The sequence below is a fragment of the Procambarus clarkii genome, chromosome 94, assembly GCF_040958095.1.
Source record: "Procambarus clarkii isolate CNS0578487 chromosome 94, FALCON_Pclarkii_2.0, whole genome shotgun sequence".
NCBI lineage: Eukaryota > Metazoa > Arthropoda > Malacostraca > Decapoda > Cambaridae > Procambarus > Procambarus clarkii.
In genome coordinates this window covers 5091084-5116101 of record NC_091243.1, presented here as the reverse complement: position 1 = coordinate 5116101, position 25018 = coordinate 5091084, and the positions used below count along the sequence as shown (strand labels likewise).

At 49.8% G+C, this 25018-nt stretch overlaps 1 protein-coding gene across 1 annotated transcript; it reads right to left on the bottom strand.

Moving 5' to 3' along the window:
- Positions 1–5153: 5153 nt before the first annotated feature.
- Positions 5154–16067, bottom strand: LOC123747278 (RNA polymerase III subunit I). The gene is made up of 4 exons (XM_045729352.2): positions 15620–16067; positions 12330–12462; positions 5774–5926; positions 5154–5354 (listed from the first exon to the last, which is right to left on the bottom strand). Exons 1-4 carry the CDS (start codon positions 15625–15627, stop codon positions 5232–5234), a joined length of 417 nt encoding a protein of 138 aa, XP_045585308.1. The 5' UTR covers positions 15628–16067; the 3' UTR covers positions 5154–5231.
- Positions 16068–25018: the final 8951 nt, after the last annotated feature.

Sequence of the window (25018 nt, the reverse complement as noted above, 5' to 3'; positions counted from 1 at the left end):
AGGTTGAAGCAGTTGAAAAACCAGACTTCAGGAGAGGACATTATGGTGACCTTAGAAATTTTTTTAGTGAGTATAATTGGACAGACTTGATGCTAGGCAAGAAAGTGAATGAGATGTATGGCAAGTTTTGTGAAATATATGATAAAGGCACAAAAAAATTTATACCAAAACAGAGATGCAGAACTAGGAAACAGGATTGGTTCAATAGAAATTGCGAGAGGGCTAGAGACCGAAAGACACAAAAATGGAATCAATACAGGAAGAGGTCGAACCCCCAAACATACCAGCGATACAAAGATGCGAGAAACAACTACACGGCAGTGAGGAGAGAGGCAGAAAGAAATTTTGAAAAAGGGATTGCGGACAAATGTAAAACAGAACCAGGTCTATTCTATAAATTCATAAACAACAAATTGCAGGTAAAGGATAATATTCAGAGGTTGAAAATGGGAAATAGATTCACGGAAGATGAAAAGGAAATGTGTGAAACACTAAACGAAAAGTTCCAAAGTGTGTTTGTACAAAATGAAATCTTTAGGGAACCAGATACAATAAGAATTCCAGAGAACAACATAGAACACATAGAGGTGTCTAGAGACGAAGTGGAAAAAATGCTCAAGGAGCTCGGTAAGAACAAAGCAGCAGGCCCAGATGGCGTTTCACCATGGGTTCTGAGAGAATGTGCATCTGAGCTCAGCATTCCACTTCACCTGATCTTTCAGGCATCCCTGTGTACAGGAATCGTAGCAGACGGGTGGAAACAGGCTAACATAGTTCCAATCTACAAAAGTGGCAGCAGGGAAGACCCCCTCAATTATAGACCTGTATCATTGACAAGTGTAATAGTGAAAGTATTGGAAAAACTAATCAAAACTAAATGGGTAGAACACCTAGAGAGAAATGATATAATATCAGACAGACAGTATGGTTTTCGATCTGGAAGATCCTGTGTATCGAATTTACTCAGTTTCTATGATCGAGCCACAGAGATATTACAGGAAAGAGATGGTTGGGTTGACTGCATCTATCTGGACCTAAAAAAGGCTTTCGACAGAGTTCCACATAAGAGGTTGTTCTGGAAACTGGAAAATATTGGAGGGGTGACAGGTAAGCTTCTATCATGGATGAAATATTTTCTGACTGATAGTAAAATGAGGGCAGTAATCAGAGGCAATGTATCAGAATGGAGAAATGTCACAAGTGGAGTACCACAGGGTTCAGTTCTTGCAGCAGTGATGTTTATTGTGTACATAAATGATCTACCAGTTGGTATACAGAATTATATGAACATGTTTGCTGATGATGCTAAGATAATAGGAAGGATAAGAAATTTAGATGACTGTCATGCCCTTCAAGAAGACCTGGACAAAATAAGTATATGGAGCACCACTTGGCAAATGGAATTTAATGTTAATAAATGTCATGTTATGGAATGTGGAATAGGAGAACATAGACCCCACACAACCTATATATTATGTGAGAAATCTTTAAAGAATTCTGATAAAGAAAGAGATCTAGGAGTGGTTCTAGATAGAAAACTATCACCTGAGGACCACATAAAGAATATTGTGCAAGGAGCCTATGCTATGCTTTCTAACTTCAGAATTGCATTTAATTACATGGATGGCGATATACTAAAGAAATTGTTCATGACTTTTGTTAGGCCAAAGCTAGAATATGCAGCTGTTGTGTGGTGCCCATATCTTAAGAAGCACATCAACAAACTGGAAAAGGTGCAAAGACATGCTACTAAGTGGCTCCCAGAACTGAAGGGCAAGAGCTACGAGGAGAGGTTAGAAGCATTAAATATGCCAAAACTAGAAGACAGAAGAAAAAGAGGTGATATGATCACTACATACAAAATAGTTACAGGAATTGATAAAATCGACAGGGAAGACTTCCTGAGACCTGGAATTTCAAGAACAAGAGGTCATAGATTTAAACTAGCTAAACACAGATGCCGAAGAAATATAAGAAAATTCACCTTCGCAAATAGAGTGGTAGACGGTTGGAACAAGTTAAGTGAGAAGGTGGTGGAGGCCAAGACCGTCAGTAGTTTCAAAGCGTTATATGACAGAGTGCTGGGAAGACGGGACACCACGAGCGTAGCTCTCATCCTGTAACTACACTTAGGTAATTACACTTAGGTAATTACAATGTGTGTATACACAGTGTGTGTGTGTATATATACACACAATTGTGTGTATATATATATACACATTGCATGTATATATATACACACGCATTGTGTGAATAGTGTGTGTAAATACATACATCATGTGCGTATATACACACAGTGAGTATTCACACACTGTGTGTATACACACAATGTATATATACACACACAATGTGTATATATACACACACAATGTGTATATATACACAATGTTTGTGTGCGTGCACATACACACAAACACACATATATATTCGGTTTTCAGGCTGGACGTCTACAAGAAGGAAACTACTGATAAAGGTAGTACTGTAACGCTCATGAATGAGGCAACAAAAGAGAAAAGCCTATCCAGGAAGAGCAGACATGTGAGGTCAGGGGGGTACGAGTACGTCTTACTGCAAAAGGACATGACGAGGGAAGAAAGGCTGCAGAAGCAAGGAGACGTAAAGAAAGGGTTTGGGATATAGGAGCCACAGAACTCGGCTCAGTGTCGCCAGGAACCTCAGAGGAGAGTGGGAATCCCCCCACCAGCAAACCAGTACTCTCAGGGAGGATTGTAACAAAAGCCTCCCACCATCCAATCCCACAGCCATTTCTCACCAATCACCTGCACCTCCTCAGGCAGTAAAAGCCCTCTTCAGACCATGCCCCCATGCCCTTCTTCCCCAACCCTGACGGTCCTTGTTCCAATGCCCATCCCCGTTCCTCCAGCCCATGCCCTTTCCAGTTCCCCCACCCCACCCCCTCCCTCCTGGCCCCACTGCTCCCCTGGCTCCTCTTTCCTCCCCAACCCCTGGCCTCCCTGCCAACCCACCCGTCTCCCCTGCATACCCCCAACCTGTGACCTCCCACCACATGCCCCTCCTGCTCCCCTATCCCATGTCCTAACCCCCAACCCCAGACCCTCTCAGCCATACCACCTCAGACCCTCCTAGCCCCCCTCACACCCCAGATCCCCCAGGTCCTCCCATCCGACACCCCTTGCCTCCCAACTCCAGTGGAATCAACAAGCAGAGAATGTACAGAAGAAAGTCAGCTTCAAGGTATTGTACTCAAACATAGATGGGATTACAAACAAGGCAAGTGGACTTAGGGAAAGAGCACAATAAGTAAACCCAGATGTAATTGGACTCACAGAAACAACTCGGGGAATCATAATGAATGCGGTGTTTCCCCAAGACTACACTGCAGTAAGGAAAGAGAGGGAAGGAAGGGGAGGTGGTGGAGTGGCTCTACTGATGAGAAAGGAATGGAGTTTCAAGGAGATGGTTATTCCGGGCTGCGAAGGGTTCAGAAACTTCATAACCGGCAACATGACGATGGGAGGACCAAGAGTAGTAGTATCAGTGATATATAACCCACCACCAAAGGAAAGAAGACCCAGGCAAGAGTATGACAAACAACATGGCAGTTAACACTATAATTGAGAGAGCAGCTGCTGCTGCCTGTAGAAATCGATCGCATCTGCTCATCATGGGGTGATGATGAGCATCATAATCACAGAAGGATAGACTGGGAAAACAAGGAAACATGGAGCGAAACTGTTGGTGGCGGCGACTAGAAACTTTTTAAGTCAGCATGTCAAGGGTCCCATGAGAATGAAATGCAACGATGAACCAGCAAGACTCGACCTAGTATTCACTCTGAACGATTCAGACATAAGGGAAATCGATTTCGAAGACCCCATGGGTATGAGTGATCACAGTGTGCTGTTTGAGTATCTGGTCGAAGAAGGGTTAATGTACTCAAGGAAGGGACCAGAAAGCAAGAGGCCGGTATTCTGGAAGGGAAACTATAAGGAGATAAGAAAATTCCTAACTGATATAGCTTGGGAGACAGCTCAAGACATGATGGACTACATCACACAGGGAAGGAAGGAAGGCAGGCAGGCATATAAGGAGGCAGCAGACAAGTTTGTCCTAGTTCAAAAGGAAATGTAGATGAGAAACCCATGGTTTAATCAGAGATGTAAGCTAGCAAAGCAACTGAGTAAATGGGCATGGAGAAACTATAGAAACAACAGAACACTAGAGAGCAGAGAAAGATACCAGAGCACCAGGAATGAATACGTCAGGGTGAGCAGAGAGGTAGAGAGAGAATGTGAAAATGACATAGCGAGCAGAGCAAAGACTCAACCCAAACTGCTGCATAGCCACATCATGAGGAAAACACCAGTGAAGGAACAGGTAATGAAACTGAGGATAGGGGCAGAAAAATTCACTACAAACGACAAGGAAGTGTGTGAGGTACTCAATAAGAAATTCCAGGTCTTCACCTCAGAGCAAGAAGACATCCCAAAGATAAGAGAGGTCCCATCAAACCAGACACCACTAGAGGAGTTTGTGATTACCAGTGGGGAGGTGAGGGAGCATCTGCTAGATTTGGATGTGACAAAGGCTATAGGCCCAGATGGAATCTCACCATGGATTCTAAAGGAAGGAGCAGAAGCTCTGTGCCTACTACTCTCCATGGTGTACAACAAATCACTGGTAACAGGTGAACTGCCAAAAATTTGGAAGACGGCCAATGTAGTCCCAATATACAAGGAGGGATAGGCAGGAGGCACTGAACTACAGGCCAGTGTATTTGCATACCATGCAAGATGATCTTGAGGTTATCTTGAGACGATTTCGGGGGCTTTTTAGTGTCCCCGCAACCCGGTCCTCGACCAGGCCTCCACCCCCAGGAAGCAGCCCGTGACAGCTGACTAACACCCAGGTACCTATTTTACTGCTAGGTAACAGAGGCATAGGATGAAAAAAACTCTGCCCATTGTTTCTCGCCGGCACCTGGGATCGAACCCAGTACCCAGTTGAGTACACGTATGTACACATATGTACACTTGTGTATATAAACACGTGTCTATATATATTATATATTAATACTGTATGGGTGTGTAAAAGTTAATCACATTTATTCCTCATTTTAATATAAAGAAAGTATTGGTAATAAAAATATAACAGGCAAATTAAACTACTGATGTAATCAAATAATATTTTTCAAAATACAAAACATTTTTCAACGTGCATAATGATGTATGTTCGTTTTAGACCAGTGGTTATTGTCCAGGAGCACCATTAACCAGTTGTGGGTCACTGTTTTCTGGAAGGTGGAGCTCCACCAGTCCAATAAGTTCCTCCACTTGTTCCTCTGTAAGCCTGTCTTCACTTTCTTCAATTATCTGAAAGATACAAATATCTTTCAGGTACCAACCATATTCTTTCAAGCAGCAATGTCAAACATTTAGACTACAGTGGCAGTAACTGACTTTTCACGAAGCCCTTCAAGTTACATCTATATTCCAAAACTTTAACAATATCAAGCATTAAATGCAATAAAATGTCATTTTCTGATGGGCTCCAAGCTACAGAACTAGGCCAAACACTGTAGGTGTATCCAGGCTGTCGCAAGTTAACTGATTTTACACTTAACAGCCATGGGGAGGGTATGGCATACTCCTCCTACCTCTATATTAAAGCAGTTTCTTAGCACAATTATGTACCTTTAATACAGATGCTGCACCAACTGTCTACTCTCATTGACATTACAACTCTAGGCATTAATAATTTCACAAATGGAGAAAACTTTTGCAAACATTACCAACTGCATTTCCACAGGTGTTGTTGGCCGCAGGTTAATCAACTGCAGCTTCTCGGCTTTAGTAAGCTTGAAATTCTTCACAGACTGAAGAAAACTTTGAATTATCTCTGGATTTTGGTTCCTACAAGGAGTTTTCTCCAAGTATTTAAGTGTCTGAAAAATAACAAAATGACTTTTTTTGAGTTCAGCCCTTCTGAAATCCAGTACAATGTTTCTTAACACATTAAAAATATTCACTGTCCATGAATAATAATTACTCTATTCAAACACTTCATGCAAATACTGTACATGCATTAAAAATATAAAAACAAAGCTATTAAGAATGTAATACAATACATTACATGAACAATGAGTTCTTAAAATAAAAAAAATTATCATATAACAGCACACCAATCGAATAGCACAGATCCTTATAGCAGCACCCAGAATAACTGGCAACTGTAACCTACAGAAATGCACACACATCTGTAAAATACCTACAGATGCCTGCCCAGTGTGAGAGAGTGCTCTCCCAGAGCCCTAATTCATTGCTTGATGTTAAGGTGGTGGTGCTTGCAAGATGCAACTCTGTTATTTGGCATCCAAAGTTTATGAAATTGGATATCACGGGACTCGGTACATCGAGAAGAGTACAACGAAGTCAGTGGTTATGACCTGGGTCACCGGGGTCAGCTACAATCAAGAATGCAAGGCTCTGGTACTAGGGGCTACTAGTACTACTACTACCCAATCAGTGGGATAATTTTGGCTGTAGATTAGTAGTGGGGGGGGGGGGGAAACAGCAGTCCCCTCTCAAAGTAGTTGGCTCTGTGGTCACCAAAATCCCCCAACCCCCACCTGGATCAACGAGGCATTATCTGAGAAGTGAGAATGCTAGGCTCGACTTCATCGACGAGATATCGTGCCGCAACCAATGGCAACATGGCCTAGGTTTGGTGGGTGAGGTCTATGGTTTTCATTGACCGAGATGGAATGACATCACATCACCCATGTGGCCACCCGAGGAGGTGTGTGACACTATTTGGGAAGGAACACTACAGGGTGAAGTGGTCGATCTCGTGAGATCCGAGATCCAGCTCTTTGTCCTGTTGTTCCCAAGTACTGTATTATTATAACCAAGCCACCAGCACCAGCTACTGGATCACTGGATAATTGCGGCTGGTCTAAGGGTGAAAGCTCCATCAGCAAGAAGAAACTATCGACACTATGACGAATTTGGAGACGTGAGAGACCACGTGTGTCACCTGATGGACTAAGCAGTGTTAACACTTTCACATGGGCATGATGCAGTATTGCATAAAAAAAATTGTAGATGAATGTGCGGGAATGACGTATCCACGCATTAAAAAGTAATTTATTTGCTAAAATTCAGGTTTTTATCCAATTTTGGGGGGACTGGTTTTAAACGTAATGCCAAAGTGTGTTGATCATTTCGACCAAATGGTCAAATATTATAATTTCACATGGAAAAGTCACAAGTGGACGAAGAAAATGACATTCAACTTTCTGCAAATGGCTATTCATAATGATTTTGCGTTGTACAATTACTACACAACAGATACAAAGAAACTCACATTACTACATTCCACGAAGTAGTCCTTTTGTCACTACTGCGCTTTCAGCCTAATAATTCACCTCTGCAAAATGATAACATCACACATGCTACTGATGTACATGACAATGACAGCACATCTACTGGCGACATGTTGCAACACCTGGACCATCAGGTGTACTCGCCTAGTTGTGTTTGCAGGGGTTGAGTTCTGGCTCTTTGGTCCCGCCTCTCAACTGTCAATCAACTGGTGTACAGATTCCTGAGCCTACTGGGCTCTATCATATCTACATTTGAAACTGTGTATGGAGTCAGCCTCCACCACATGACCGGTGTGAGGCGGCCACTATTTGTATCACTTCACCTCATCAAAACATAGGTTGAAAATCTTCAGGAAATGTTTTCCTGGAGCATGTGGAGTGGATAAAACTAATGCTCAACCCATGTCATGATCCACAAGCATTTTTTGGAATGTAAGTACAAAAATGTTTTGATTTTTATACATTTTATATTATGGTTTATAATTTATCTTATTGTATTGATAATGTTGTTCATCAATTTGCCCTTATATGCATATATCCCTTTAAAGCATTCTATTAGGAATATTTTGATACCAAAATGAGCACTTTAACATGAAAATTGATGTTATCAACCAGAAAAAATACTAAACATTTGTGAGGGCGAATGGGCGCTTGCTCGCAGGTAACGCACAGCCTTGTCTTTCATCTTTTAATATTATATGCATATACTCCTCTAGGGAATTTTATTGTGAACACATTGATACCAAAATGAAAGACCTAGGACGAGAATTGAGGTGACCAAAGTGAAAAGGGTACGCTCATTTTATTGCTGTTCCGCCATCCCGGGTAATGTACTCTCACTTTCTCTGTTTGGTGTGTGTGTATGCCGGGCTTTTGGGCTTTATATGCATTTAGTCCTGTAGAGAATTCTATTGTGAACACATTGATACCAAATTGAAAAACCTAGGACGAGAATGGAGATGACAAAGTTTAAAAGAGTATACACTTTTCAGTATTACCAGGCACTCCCGTGGAATGCCCGGAGCCCCTTGGGGTGGTCTGGCGCTCGCTCGCCCCCCGATCGCGAAAGTGTTAAGATCGCTAGAGTAAAGTCACGTGTAGCTTCAGATGAGAGAGTAGAGGAAACTGCTTATTAGGACGTTTCAGTTAGAATCGTGTATACTCTGATATTGCCACATAGAGAAGCAGTAATGACTCGGTGTTAACAGCGAGTCTGACAGTGAGCAGCCTGTCCTCCTAATAAAACGTTGCATTTTGACATAGTTCATTGACAGTGGGACATTGACAGTTGAGAGGTGGGACCAAAGAGCCGAAGCTCAACCCACGCAAGCACTAGATGAGTACATATTTATCACACCAGTACTAGAAGTCCTTAATAGCTTACCAGAGACCAAAGGCTCAAACCTGGCCCTCTTACAAAGAAGCAGTGAGCAGAGAATTCAGGATCATCTTCACTGAAGAAACAAACCCCCTAGAATGGAAGGGAAGTAAAACAGACAACTGCAAGGCTCACAGAAAGTAAACAAACAACTCTGCAAATGATCCCTGCCCCACTTTCCCTAAACCAGGTACAGCTGGCAGATGGGGGGACGGGGAGGGCTTAATCTGGGATACACCAGATTAACACCAGATATACAGTACACCAGATACACAGTCAAATAGAGAGAAAGATCTGGGGGTTGATATACTGAACCTGTCCCCAGAGGCCCACATCAAAAGGATATCATCAGCGGCATATGCTAGGTTGGCCAACATAAGAACTGCCTTTAGAAACTTGTGAAAGGAAGCATTCAGGACCCTGTATGTCAGACCAATCCTGGAATATGCAGCTCCAGCCTGTAGTCCATACCTAGTTAAACACAGGACAAAGTTAGAGAAGCTTCAGCGGTATGCCACCAGGCTCATCCTGGAACTGAGAGGAATGAGCTACGAGGAAAGGCTAAAGGAGCTGAACCTCACGTCCCTGGAAAACAGAAGAGTAAAGGGAGACATGATAACCACCTACAAAATTCTCAGGGGAATTGACAGGGTGCACAAAGACAAACTCTTCAGCACGGGTGGAACACGAACAAGGGGACACAGGTGAAAACTTAGTACCCAAATGAGCCATAGAGACATTAGAAAGAATTTTTTCAGTGTCAGAGTAGTTAATAAATGGAATGCACCAGGAAGTGATGTGGTGGATGCTGACTCCATACACAGTTTCAAATATAGGTATGATAGAGCCCAGTAGGCTCAGGAATCTGTACACCAGTTGATTGACGGTTGAGAGGCGGGACCAAAGAGACAAAGCTCAACGCCCGCAAGCACAACTAGGCGAGTACAGCTGAGTACAACCAGATGGACCACTACAGAAGCTGCCAGCTCCCTGTGTCAACAATCATCAGTTCAGAGCCTAAGAAAACCAACTAATGCACCTAACTGTAGAAAAGGAAAATTGGGACTCAACCGAGGAGAACAAAGATCAAACCCCCAAAGTAGAAACCAGGATGGGAAACCCTACCCAGGGCAACACAAGCTCAACTAGGACCAGGGGAAACTGACCAGATACTGGCTGCCAGGACCCAGGGAGACCTCCAAAAACCTTGTGTCACGACAGAAAATACAGTGGTCAAAGCTCAAAATTTCTGAACATCATGTACCCAAGGGGTAGACCACAGGCTGGCCAGATTTTGACTCATGAACAGACAAATGAGCCTTGGAATGGGACCAAAAACATCAGATCAACAAACAACTCGACTCAAGAATGATGCACCCCCCAGCTGAACAAACCAAGAAACAAAAACTAAAGGAACCCCACTGGAAGTCAACTATCTCATTCTTCCCCAGAAAAGACGAAGGCTGCAGATAAAAAAAAAATGCTTGCCAGAGCTGAAAGAACAAAAACAAAGCCTTGAAAAAATCAATCACAGACCAAGGAGATAAAAGAAAAACCAACACCCTAGCCAGTGACCAAGACGGCTCAAGAGGTGGAGAAGAAAACACGAGACAACTCACGAAAATGCACAGAGGAAGTATTAGCACTGAAAGCCATCAAAAGTGGTTCTGCCAAGGATGTGGTGACAATATTTGGTGGATGTGGTAACAATATTTGGCATAAGCCAATCAACAAATACTGTAACCAGGACAAAAAGGAGAGGACCACTGAAACAGACTACAGTGTAATGAAAAAAATGGTCTGAGCAAACACCCAGCATTGAATGCAATAAAATGCCTCTTTCTGGTAGAGTACTGGTGACTCCCTGAAGTTATTTTACTGAGATTGCTCTATGCTACATCAGTTACAAAAGTTCTGTTTGGCCTACCAGGGACCTGAGCCAGAAACCTGTCTTCCCTCAGAGGAGTAGGGAGCGAGTGACAATTCACCACCTCACCAGGAATGCATGCAGAAAGTCAGCAAAGCTTTACAGACATCTAGAGGATTCTCAGAAAAAGAGCCTCAAAATTGCCAAACAACTCCACAAATGATTGTGGAGTTGCACTTAAGGTATCCAGGCCGGGAAACATGGCCCAAAGCAATACAAGACGGACCAAGAACAATAACTACATTTAGCTTATTTCTCACATCCCCAGCTCCACTTTCAAAAGCTAGCAGGGCCATACCCAAGTGAGCAAAAAACTTGCAAACTCAAAATTAAAACTAACCATAGAATATGATTTAAATATCTTTAATAGCTTTCCCAAGGCTACAACTCTTTCTTGTGATCTACCTAGATTAGGTTCTAAAAGTTCTACTCCTCAAGAAGCCCAGCCTTGGACCAGGATTCATTTGTGAGAGCTTGGTCCAGCAGGCTATTGCTTGTGGGGAAGGGGGAATTGAATTCATCTACAAAAATCTTCAAAAATATGACTGAAGCCATATTAAGAGTGTTACCATTCATACCCTAATATTTCTCACACTCTGTGGCCTGATTTCATTGAGAAGTTTTAATTTCAACGTGTCATATCGTGTCATATGAAAAGCAACAACAAAAATAACCTGTCTATAAAGAGATTTAATGCCACCTAGAATATTTTCCAAGCCTCAAACTCTTATTTCCAAAGAAAAAAGGGCCCATATTTTTCGACTGAAAACCTCTGGACCTGGAAATAAAAAAAGAACTATATAGTTTGGTTCTTATAATTCCAGTTTTGAATGAACAATGTTGAAATTGATAAATGCATCTTTGGGGTCGACTGCTGGATAGAATGGATTTGGTCTGAGGATGGGTTGATATACTATACTATATGCAATGTGAAATAAACTCTAATATACACAACAAACATAAAAGCAAATGGCCCCCTGCAGAACAAAAGCAAAGACCAGGATGCCAGCATTTATCTGAAAACCCAGGAAGAGAAGCATAACAGTGAACATGACACAGTACAGGTAAGCACCTGGTAATATGAATGAGGTTAAAGGTTGGCAGATCAGGGAAGGTGATGTACAGTCCCTGATGGTGCACAGGTGGAACTACTGCTTCATGACCAGGTTGGTCATGAAGCCTATTTTCTATAAGTTTGCATTGCTATTTGTATGTTTTGCTTTGCCCACCTTTATGGTGGCCTTTTCTTGGAGAGGGCAAGTTACAATCCCCTGCTCCTTGCATCTCTTTCGAGGGGCAAGGTTTTGGCCTTTGGTCCCCCAGTTGGCTTACACATGACCTGCAAGGGACTGGCATGGACTGAATTGGGTAGAACTTTGTCAGAAACCAAGAACTGAGGAGCCACCATTAGAAGCCCTCCCAGAAACTGCCCAATATCACTGACATTGATACATTTGTTGTTGTTCATCCATCAAAATCAATAAAGACCATTCAATGTCATTAGTTTCTCTAGGAGTGGGTTTGCCAATCCGAGACTAGAAGTAGTACAGTATTGGTATACCATGTACCATACTGTACATGCCCTTTGTGTACATGATGTATTACTATCCCAAAAATTATACAGTATTACAATAGTAAAAAATCTGGATTCAACGTACATCATAGGCAATGTTGGCAAGGTGAGTCTGAGTTTTGGTAAGATTACGTCTTCCTTTGTTTCCTTGCTGGCACAAATCTTGCAGGAGTGAATATACTTCACAGTTGCTCAATACTGCCCCCTTGCTATTCACTCTGCAAAATACAAATAAAAATCAGCATTAAACTAAAAACAAAGTGGTTATCAAAGTTGAAAATGTTTCTTACTTGAAAAAGAGATGCAGGACTTAAAACAGTTTAGTTTAGTTCATATATTATACACCCCCATACCAATCATGTGGGCAGTAGCAAGCCCAGCTCAACCTAAGGTAATGTAATTATGAGAAGGAAAGCACTACGCCAGCATGACTATAAAGCACTTGGAAGGGGGTACGATGACAAGGATCTGGGATAGGATGAAGGGAAGGAACAGTGCCCAACCACTTGGACCACTGGGGATCAAATGCCGACCTGCAAGAAGTGAGGCAGTCGCTCTACCAACCACAAGTCTCTAGTGTCAAATGTCACCCTGGAATGGGTGGGGCTTTACAAATCGTCCTCAAGCAATTGGAGCAGTTTAAGGTTTAAGGACTTGCCCGAAACGCTACGTGTTCTAGTGGCTGTACAAGAATGTAACAACTCTTGTATACAGATATATAAATAAAATAAATAAAATTGTAGTGCTTTTAAATGGCTAATCTAATTTACAGACATAAATACATTACATAGATACACAGAGTTACGTCTGCCCTACATAAAGAAGTCGATGTGTTCTTTATATAGTATCATTAATGTGCATTTACAATGGTGAAATGAAATTCTGATCAGCTTCCACATATACTTAATACACATGCATGCATATATTATATATATATATGTATATATTATATATATATAAAGTATGTGTGTGTGTTGTACCTAGTAGCCAGAACGCAGTTCTTGGCATACTATGCAAGGCCCGATTTACATAATAAGCAAAGTTTTCCAGAATTTTAATAGTTTTTTACGTGTTTAAATGTGTTTCAATGATCCTAATTAAATCGCCCATTAAAGGGCGATTTAAGTAGGATCATTGGAACACATTTGTCTCACTAATTCATTGTAAATATTTACTATTTTATGCTATGGTTATCCATGTGTGGGCCTGTGTGTGGTTGCTGCATCAGATGTCAGATGGGCCAATAGGCCCTCTGCAGTGTCCACGTATTGTACCTCACCTCACTCCACCATTCTCTCCTGCCTATTTATGTCCAGTACTCGACCTGTAAAATCACTCCTTCTGAAGATGTATTAATATACGAAAGTACTTAAGGAAATTCCTGTTTCAATTTTCCTCCGTGGTCTGACACTGTCATATATATACATATATATATTTATACATACTGTACACACATATACATACATTTATGGCCCTCCTACTCTGAGAGGGTAAGACAGATGATAAACTAGTGTGTTATTAAGCACTTAACCACTGAAGGTGATTAAGGTGCTTTTACAAGCTCAGGTTATATAGTTACATCACATACATACATTGTATAGTTGATATATTACATGGTCAATCTTGGGTACAAATCAAATATATCATCAAGTGTTCCAGTATTCATACAGTAATATGAGGCATTCTACAATATAATGTTCAAGGGAGTGCATGTATAATGTAGTAAAATATGTGTTCAATATAACAACCATGATCACTGTTATCATAGATGATAGTAATGATTACAATGGTGAAGTTGAATGGCTTAGGTGCATATATTGGGGGAGTGGGTAACACATGATACAGTGTGAGTTTAAGGCACTAGGTAGGAAACTATGAGGATGTCTTATCGACAGATTTATCGAAGTCCCCAAACCATGGCTATCTGTGCAGTCATTTATAATGTTACTCACCAGGCCCAATGGGGCTTTAACCTGCTTAGCTAATAATACGCACATCATCCAATGTGCCGCACCTTTACCAAACCTAAAGGTTAGGCAAGGTCTTTGGCTATACTGTGGCTATACTGGTACAGGAGCCTGTTAACATCACTAACATTTCCCCTATAGCCAGGGCAAGGCTGCCTGTGCAGCCACACATATAATTACTGGTCAGAGTACAAGTAAATCATACACAAGGTCTCGGTAGAACAGCTGGGTTCATTTTCGAATCACAATCGGGAATCCTGGGATTCACTAAGCAGTAAATAGGTACCTGGAAGTTAAAAATTTGTTGTAGGGCTGCATCCTAGGGAAGGTCACCAGTTTAACCTGGGGGGGGGGAATCAATATAAGCCTAACATACATACATATGCAGATTGTCTATCGTTGATAAAATGTTTTGTTATTTCGACAAAGCTCATTTATGAATTGTCAAAACTGTATATCGTTAGGGTTGATTTGGTCAAGTAAGGCTGAAATAGGTAAAGTTCAATTAGATGGGGCTGGTTAATGTGGGGTTAGGCTAGGTCGGGTCAGGTAGGCTTTTGCATATGCTGGTGAACGAACATGGGTACAATTTGACGTACAGTACTGTATTATGGATAGAATGGATAATCAAATGGATAGAATATACATACAAGTATATCATATACTGTGACATGCCCCTTTACCACTTAGAAACTATTTCCATACATTATAAACCCAGAAGACACTTGCCACTGTACACACAGGAGTGTTATATTACTACTTCCTATATGTATGTGAATGTATATGTGTATACGTATATATATGTACATGTATGTATGAGAATGTGTACATGTATATATAACATTAATAATTTTGTAACTAGCGTCAAAAAATTGTTATTTGCTTAGCTAAACGAACTAGAGGGTTCAGTTCCTGAACCGATTATGTGCCTCTGTAATCCTTTACATCACCGCCCACGGGATGGGTATGGGGTGCATAATAAAGAAAGAAATTGAATATGGCCAGACAACAGTGCCTAACAGCCCATTACATCCACAATGCTTCAGTTGTTAACAATCACGACTCTTCAATTTCCTCCACACAAGGTTGACCTCGTCACAGCTTCATATCTATGTACAAATAATTAAGACAAAACATACCTGAAAGGCCGACTATAAAAATGCTAATTTATGGGGAATATGACAGTTTGCACTAACATTAAATGCCAATAACATAAGGCCGTGATATGGCTACATAAAGCTATATAGATATAAACTTATAGCTTGTTTTGGATCTACTCTTTGTAATCTTTCACAGAGAACAGGATTGCAGCACATTGCTGTGTATACCTAAGCTTGTTAATAACAATAAAAGATAAAAAAATAAGCTTGTTAATAATAATAAGATAAAAAATAGTGACCATACTCACACTTCCATGGTGATGGTCCACTACACACGCCTCGCCGATCTCTCCTACACTATACCTTCCCTACACCACTACTGCCTCCTCCATTCACACTTGTTGCAGCATTTTGTTATTTATATACACAAGAGTTTGTTACACGTGTGTAAAGCCACCACCAGCACGCAGGGCGTTCCTAGCAGGTCCTTAATCCTAATATGTTGTTGTTGTTGTGTTGATTTAGGGGCGACGACGATCGTGGGATCGGATGCGCCCCGGCTGCCCGATACCGGGAAATAGCTAAGGGATGGGGTCCCTATAGTCTCTTCAGGCCATAGACCCTACAATCTCCTCAGGCGACAAATTTTACAGTCTCTTCAGGCCGCGGACATGACGGATGAAGCGGAAGGTATGGCGAAGGATATCATGACGGACGTCTTCGTCTCTTGCACCTGCCCCGTCAAGGAGAACGGGAACTGTGAGGCGCCCTCCCGGAGCCCGCCAGTTTAGTAAACCGGGGCCCGCCAGTTGAGTGAACCGGAGCCCGCCAGTTGAGTACCTGGAGCCTGCCCCGAGCCCTACCGAGAACCCACCCTGAGCCCTACAGAGGTTCCCCAAGCCCGAGAGCCTATCCCGAAAGAGCCCACCCCGAGAGTGACCGGGAGCCAACCCCAAACCCTACCAAGAACCCACCCCCCAAGCCCTACCAAGAACCCACCCCCAAGCCCTACCAAGAACCCTGCCCTAATACCTACCAAGAACCCACCCCAAGCCCTACCAAGGACCCATCCGAAGCCGGACAGACACCCACCTGGAGCCCGAACAGTCACCCACCCGGAGCCCGACCAGTCAAACACCCGGAGCCCGCCAGTTTAGTAAACCGGAGCCCGCCAGTTGAGTGAACCCGAGCCCGCCAGTTGAGTACCTGGAGCCCGCCCCGAGCCCTACCGAGAACCCACCCTGAGCCCGACCAGGAACCTACCCCGAGCCCTACAGAGGTTCCCCAAGCCCGAGAGCCTATCCCGATCCCGAAAGAGCCCACCCCGAGCCCTACCGAGAACCCAACCCCCCAAGCCCTACCGAGAACCCACCCCCCAAGCCCTACCGAGAACCCACCCCCAAGCCCTACCGAGAACCCAGCCCCAAGCCCTACCGAGAACCCAGCCCCAAGCCCTACCGAGAACCCAGCCCCAAGCCCTACCGAGAACCCAGCCCCAAGCCCTACCGAGAACCCAGCCCCAAGCCCTACCGAGAACCCACCCCCAAGCCCTACCGAGAACCCACCTCAAGCCCTACCGAGAACCCACCCCCAAGCCTATACCGAGAACCCACCCGAAGCCGGACAGACACCCACCTGGAGCCCGAACAGTCACCCACCCGGAGCCCGACCAGTCAAACACCCGGAGCCCGCCAGTTTAGTAAACCGGAGCCCGCCAGTTGAGTGAACCGGAGCCCGCCAGTTGAGTGAACTGGAACCCGTCAGTTGAGTACCTGGAGCCTGCCCCGAGCCCTACCGAGAACCCACCCTGAGCCCGACCAAGAACCTACCCCGAGCCCTACAGAGGTTCCCCAAGCCCGAGAGCCTATCCCGAAAGAGCCCACCCCGAGCCTGACCGGGAGCCAACCCCAAACCCTACCAAGAACCCACCCTCAAGCCCTACCAAGAACCCACCCCCAAGCCCTACCAAGAACCCTGCCCTAATACCTACCAAGAACCCACCCCAAGCCCTACCAAGGACCCACCCGAAGCCGGACAGACACCCACCTGGAGCCCGAACAGTCACCCACCCGGAGCCCGACCAGTCAAACACCCGGAGCCCGCCAGTTTAGTAAACCGGAGCCCGCCAGTTGAGTGAACCGGAGCCCGCCAGTTGAGTGAACTGGAACCCGTCAGTTGAGTACCTGGAGCCCGCCCCGAGCCCTACCGAGAACCCACCCTGAGCCCGACCAAGAACCTACCCCGAGCCCTACAGAGGTTCCCCAAGCCCGAGAGCCTATCCCGATCCCGAAAGAGCCCACCCCGAGAACCCACCCCCAAGCCCTACCGAGAACCCACCCCCCAAGCCCTACCGAGAACCCAGCCCCAAGCCCTACCGAGAACCCAGCCCCAAGCCCTATCGAGAACCCAGCCCCAAGCCCTACCGAGAACCCAGCCCCAAGCCCTACCGAGAACCCAGCCCCAAGCCCAACCGAGAACCCAGCCCCAAGCCCTACCGAGAACCCACCCCCAAGCCCTACCGAGAACCCACCCCAAGCCCTACCGAGAACCCACCCCCAAGCCCTACCGAGAACCCACCCCCAAGCCCTACCGAGAACCCACCCGAAGCCGGACAGACACCCACCTGGAGCCCGAACAGTCACCCACCCGGAGCCCGACCAGTCAAACACCCGGAGCCCGCCAGTTGAGTGAACTGGAACCCATCAGTTGAGTACCTGGAGCCTGCCCCGAGCCCTACCGAGAACCCACCCTGAGCCCGACCAAGAACCTACCCCGAGCCCTACAGAGGTTCCCCAAGCCCGAGAGCCTATCCCGAAAGAGCCCACCCCGAGCCTGACCGGGAGCCAACCCCAAACCCTACCAAGAACCCACCCCCAAGCCCTACCAAGAACCCACCCCCAAGCCCTACCAAGAACCCACCCCCAAGCCCTACCAAGAACCCTGCCCTAATACCTACCAAGAACCCACCCAAAGCCCTACCAAGGACCCACCCGAAGCCGGACAGACACCCACCTGGAGCCCGAACAGTCACCCACCCGGAGCCCGACCAGTCAAACACCCGGAGCCCGCCAGTTTAGTAAACCGGAGCCCGCCAGTTGAGTGAACCGGAGCCCGCCAGTTGAGTGAACTGGAACCCGTCAGTTGAGTACCTGGAGCCCGCCCCGAGCCCTACCGAGAACCCACCCTGAGCCCGACCAAGAACCTACCCCGAGCCCTACAGAGGTTCCCCAAGCCCGAGAGCCTATCCCGATCCCGAAAGAGCCCACCCCGAGCCCTACCGAGAACCCACCCCCCAAGCCCTACCAAGAACCCACCCCCAAGCCCTACCGAGAACCCACCCCCCAAGCCCTACCGAGAACCCAGCCCCAAGCCCTACCGAGAACCCAGCCCCAAGCCCTACCGAGAACCCAGCCCCAAGCCCTACCGAGAACTCAGCCCCAAGCCCTACCGAGAACCCAGCCCCAAGCCCTACCGAGAACCCAGCCCCAAGCCCTACCGAGAACCCACCCCCAAGCCCTACCGAGAACCCACCCCAAGCCCTACCGGAAACCCACCCCCAAGCCCTACCGAGAACCCACCCGAAGCCGGACAGACACCCACCCGGAGCCCGAACAGTCACCCACCCGGAGCCCGACCAGTCAAACACCCGGAGCCCGCCAGTTTAGTAAACCGGAGCCCGCCAGTTGAGTGAACCGGAGCCCGCCAGTTGAGTGAACTGGAACCCGTCAGTTGAGTACCTGGAGCCTGCCCCGAGCCCTACCGAGAACCCACCCTGAGCCCGACCAAGAACCTACCCCGAGCCCTACAGAGGTTCCCCAAGCCCGAGAGCCTATCCCGAAAGAGCCCACCCCGAGCCTGACCGGGAGCCAACCCCAAACCCTACCAAGAACCCACCCCCAAGCCCTACCAAGAACCCACCCCCAAGCCCTACCAAGAACCCACCCCCAAGCCCTACCAAGAACCCTGCCCTAATACCTACCAAGAACCCACCCCAAGCCCTACCAAGGACCCACCCGAAGCCGGACAGACACCCACCTGGAGCCCGAACAGTCACCCACCCGGAGCCCGACCAGTCAAACACCCGGAGCCCGCCAGTTTAGTAAACCGGAGCCCGCCAGTTGAGTGAACCGGAGCCCGCCAGTTGAGTGAACTGGAACCCGTCAGTTGAGTACCTGGAGCCCGCCCCGAGCCCTACCGAAAACCCACCCTGAGCCCGACCAAGAACCTACCCCGAGCCCTACAGAGGTTCCCCAAGCCCGAGAGCCTATCCCGATCCCGAAAGAGCCCACCCCGAGTCCTACCGAGAACCCACCCCCCAAGCCCTACCAAGAACCCACCCCCCAAGCCCTACCGAGAACCCACCCCCCAAGCCCTACCGAGAACCCACCCCCAAGCCCTACCGAGAACCCAGCCCCAAGCCCTACCGAGAACCCAGCCCCAAGCCCTACCGAGAACTCAGCCCCAAGCCCTACCGAGAACCCACCCCCAAGCCCTACCGAGAACCCACCCCAAGCCCTACCGAGAACCCACCCCCAAGCCCTACCGAGAACCCACCCCCAAGCCCTACCGAGAACCCACCCGAAGCCGGACAGACACCCACCTGGAGCCCGAACAGTCACCCACCCGGAGCCCGACCAGTCAAACACCCGGAGCCCGCCAGTTTAGTAAACCGGAGCCCGCCAGTTGAGTGAACCGGAGCCCGCCAGTTGTGTGAACTGGAACCCGTCAGTTGAGTACCTGGAGCCCGCCCCGAGCCCGACCGAGAACCCACCCAGAGCCCTACCGAGAACCCACCCTGATCCCTATAGAGAACCACCCTAGTCCTACCATGAAAACACCCTGAGCCCTACAGAGAACCCACCCTGGGCCCGACCAAGAACCTACCCCGAGCCCTACAGAGGTACCCCAAGCCCGAGAGCCCATCCCGAACCCGAAAGAGCCCACCCTGAGCCTGACCGGGAGCCAACCCTAAGTCCTACCAAGAACCCACCCCGAAGCCCTACCAAGAACATACCCGAAGCCGGACAGACACCCACCTGGAGCCCGAACAGTCACCCACCCGGAGCCCGACCAGTCAAACACCCGGAGCCCGCCAGTTTAATAAACCGGAGCCCGCCAGTTGAGTGAACCGGAGCCCGCCAGTTGAGTGAACTGGAACCCGTCAGTTGAGTACCTGGAGCCCGCCCCGAGCCCTACCGAGAACCCACCCTGAGCCCGACCAAGAACCTACCCCGAGCCCTACAGAGGTTCCCCAAGCCCGAGAGATTATCCTGATCCCGAAAGAGCCCACCCCGAGCCCTACCGAGAACCTACCCCCCAGGCCCTACCGAGAACCCACCCCCCAAGCCCTATTGAGAACCCACTCCCCAAGCCCTACCAAAACCCACCCCCAAGCCCTACCAAGAACCCAGCCCTAATACCTACCAAGAACCCACCCCAAGCCCTACCAAGAACCCACCCGAAGCTGGACAGACACCCACCTGGAGCCCGAACAGTCACCCACCCGGAGCCCGACCAGTCAAACACCCGGAGCCCGCCAGTTTAGTAAACCGGAGCCCGCCAGTTGAGTGAACCGGAGCCCGCCAGTTGAGTGAACTGGAACCCGTCAGTTGAGTACCTGGAGCCCGCCCCGAGCCCTACCGAGAACCCACCCTGAGCCCGACCAAGAACCTACCCCGAGCCCTACAGAGGTTCCCCAAGCCCGAGAGCCTATCCCGATCCCGAAAGAGCTCACCCCGAGCCCTACCGAGAACCCACCCCCCAAGCCCTACCAAGAGCCCACCCCCCAAGCCCTACCGAGAACCCACCCCCCAAGCCCTACCGAGAACCCACCCCCCAAGCCCTACCGAGAACCCAAGCCCTACCGAGAACCCAGCCCCAAGCCCTACCGAGAACCCAGCCCCAAGCCCTACCGAGAACTCAGCCCCAAGCCCTACCGAGAACCCACCCCCAAGCCCTACCGAGAACCCACCCCAAGCCCTACCGAGAACCCACCCCAAGCCCTACCGAGAACCCACCCCAAGCCCTACCAAGATCCCACCCCAAGCCTTACCGAAAACCCACCCCAAGCCCTACCGAGAACCCACCCGAAGCCGGACAGACACCCACCTGGAGCCCGAACAGTCACCCACCCGGAGCCCGACCAGTCAAACACCCGGAGCCCGCCAGTTTAGTAAACCGGAGCCCGCCAGTTGAGTGAACCGGAGCCCGCCAGTTGTGTGAACTGGAACCCGTCAGTTGAGTACCTGGAGCCCGCCCCGAGCCCTACCGAGAACCCACCCTGAGCCCGACCAAGAACCTACCCCGAGCCCTACAGAGGTTCCCCAAGCCCGAGAGCCTATCCCGATCCCGAAAGAGCCCACCCCGAGCCCTACCGAGAACCCATCCCCCAAGCCCTACCAAGAGCCCACCCCCCAAGCCCTACCGAGAACCCACCCCCCAAGCCCTACCGAGAACCCACCCCCCAAGCCCTACCGAGAACCCAAGCCCTACCGAGAACCCAGCCCCAAGCCCTACCGAGAACTCAGCCCCAAGCCCTACCGAGAACTCAGCCCCAAGCCCTACCGAGAACCCACCCCCAAGCCCTACCGAGAACCCACCCCCAAGCCCTACCGAGAACCCACCCCAAGCCCTACCGAGAACCCACCCCAAGCCCTACCAAGAACCCACCCCAAGCCCTACCGAGAACCCACCCCCCAAGCCCTACCAAGAGCCCACCCCCCAAGCCCTACCGAGAACCCATCCCCCAAGCCCTACCGAGAACCCACTCCCCAAGCCCTACCGAGAACCCAGCCCCAAGCCCTACCGAGAACTCAGCCCCAAGCCCTACCGAGAACTCAGCCCCAAGCCCTACCGAGAACCCACCCCCAAGCCCTACCGAGAACCCACCCCCAAGCCCTATAGAGAACCCACCCCAAGCCCTACCGAGAACCCACCCCAAGCCCTACCAAGAACCCACCCCAAGCCCTACCGAGAACCCACCCGAAGCCGGACAGACACCCACCTGGAGCCCGAACAGTCACCCACCCGGAGCCCGACCAGTCAAACACCCGGAGCCCGCCAGTTTAGTAAACCGGAGCCCGCCAGTTGAGTGAACCGGAGCCCGCCAGTTGTGTGAACTGGAACCCGTCAGTTGAGTACCTGGAGCCCGCCCCGAGCCCGACCGAGAACCCACCCAGAGCCCTACCGAGAACCCACCCTGATCCTTACAGAGAACCCACCCCTAGTCCTACCATGAAAACACCCTGAGCCCTACAGAGAACCCACCCTGGGCCCGACCAAGAACCTACCCCGAGCCCTACAGAGGTACCCCAAGCCCGAGAGCCCATCCCGAACCCGAAAGAGCCCACCCTGAGCCTGACCGGGAGCCAACCCTAAGTCCTACCAAGAACCCACCCCGAAGCCCTACCAAAAACATACCCGAAGCCGGACAGTCACCCACCCGGAGCCCGACCAGTCAAACACCCGGAGCCCGCCAGTTTAATAAACCGGAGCCCGCCAGTTGAGTGAACCGGAGCCCGCCAGTTGAGTGAACTGGAACCCGTCAGTTGAGTACCTGGAGCCCGCCCCGAGCCCTACCGAGAACCCACCCCGAGCCCTACCAAGAACCCACCCCGAGCCCTACAGAGAACCCAACCCCCCCGAGCACTACCAAGAACCCACCCCGAGCCCTACAGAGAACCCAACCCCCCCGAGCCCTACCAAGAACCCACACCCCCCCGAGCCCTACCAAGAACCCACACCCCCCGAGCCCTACCAAGAACCCACACCCCCCCGAGCCCTACCAAGAACCCACACCCCCCCCGAGCCCTACCAAGAACCCACACCCCCCCGAGCCCTACCAAGAACCCACACCCCCCGAGCCCTACCAAGAACCCACACACCCCCGAGCCCTACCAAGAACCCACACCCCCCCGAGCCCTACCAAGAACCCACACCCCCCCGAGCCCTACCAAGAACCCACACCCCCCCGAGCCCTACCAAGTACCCACACCCCCCAAGCCCTACCAAGAACCCACACCCCCCCAAGCCCTACCAAGAACCCACACCCCCCCAAGCCCTACCAAGAACCCACACCCCCCAAGCCCTACCAAGTACCCACACCCCCCCCAAGCCCTACCAAGAACCCACACCCCCCAAGCCCTACCAAGTACCCACACCCCCCCAAGCCCTACCAAGTACCCACACCCCCCCAAGCCCTACCAAGTATCCACACCCCCCCAAGCCCTACCAAGAACCCACACCCCCCAAGCCCTACCAAGAACCCACCCGAAGCCGGACAGACACCCACCTGGAGCCCGAACAGTCACCCACCCAGAGCCCGCCAGTTGAGTACCTAAAGCCTGCCCGGGGGCCCGACCGACAACCCACCCCGGGGGCCCGACCGACAACCCACCCCGGGGGCCCGACCGACAACCCACCCCGGGGGCCCGACCGACAACCCACCCCGGGGGCCCGACCGACAACCCACCCCGGGGGCCCGACCGACAACCCACCCCGGGGGCCCGACCGACAACCCACCCCGGGGGCCCGACCGACAACCCACCCCGGGGGCCCGACCGACAACCCACCCCGGGGGCCCGACCGACAACCCACCCCGGGGGCCCGACCGACAACCCACCCCGGGGGCCCGACCGACAACCCACCCCGGGGGCCCGACCGACAACCCACCCCGGGGGCCCGACCGACAACCCACCCCGGGGGCCCGACCGACAACCCACCCCGGGGGCCCGACCGACAACCCACCCCGGGGGCCCGACCGACAACCCACCCCGGGGGCCCGACCGACAACCCACCCCGGGGGCCCGACCGACAACCCACCCCGGGGGCCCGACCGACAACCCACCCCGGGGCCCCGACCGACAACCCACCCCGGGGGCCCGACCGACAACCCACCCCGGGGGCCCGACAGAGAACCCACTTGGGGCCCGACAGAGAACCCACTTGGGGCCCGACAGAGAACCCACTTGGGGCCCGACAGAGAACCCACTTGGGGGCCGACAGAGAACCCACTTGGGGCCCGACAGAGAACCCACTTGGAGCCCGACAGAGAACCCACTTGGAGCCCGACAGAGAACCCACTTGGAGCCCGACAGAGAACCCACTTGGAGCCCGACAGAGAACCCACTTGGAGCCCGACAGAGAACCCACTTGGAGCCCGACAGAGAACCCACTTGGAGCCCGACAGAGAACCCACTTGGAGCCCGACAGAGAACCCACTTGGAGCCCGACAGAGAACCCACTTGGAGCCCGACAGAGAACCCACTTGGAGCCCGACAGAGAACCCACTTGGAGCCCGACAGAGAACCCACTTGGAGCCCGACAGAGAACCCACTTGGAGCCCGACAGAGAACCCACTTGGAGCCCGACAGAGAACCCACTTGGAGGCCGACAGAGAACCTACCCCGCGCCCAACCTTTCATGGAGAAAATTGAACACCAGGCGACAAAAATAATTGCAGAATGAGGTCTAGTTTCATACCATGAACGGTTGAGGGTCACAGGGCTAACAACACTGCAAACTAGGCATGCCAGGATGGATCTCACCGAAACTATTAAAATATCGACTTGAATCGACTTGAGAATGGTCCAGGACGGACCGAAACTCGTCGTCCCTTCAACTTCTAGTGTGTGGTCTGGTCAACATACTTCAGCCACGTTATTGTGACTCATCGCCTGCCTATTAAAATATTGAACAGTTTCGAAGAT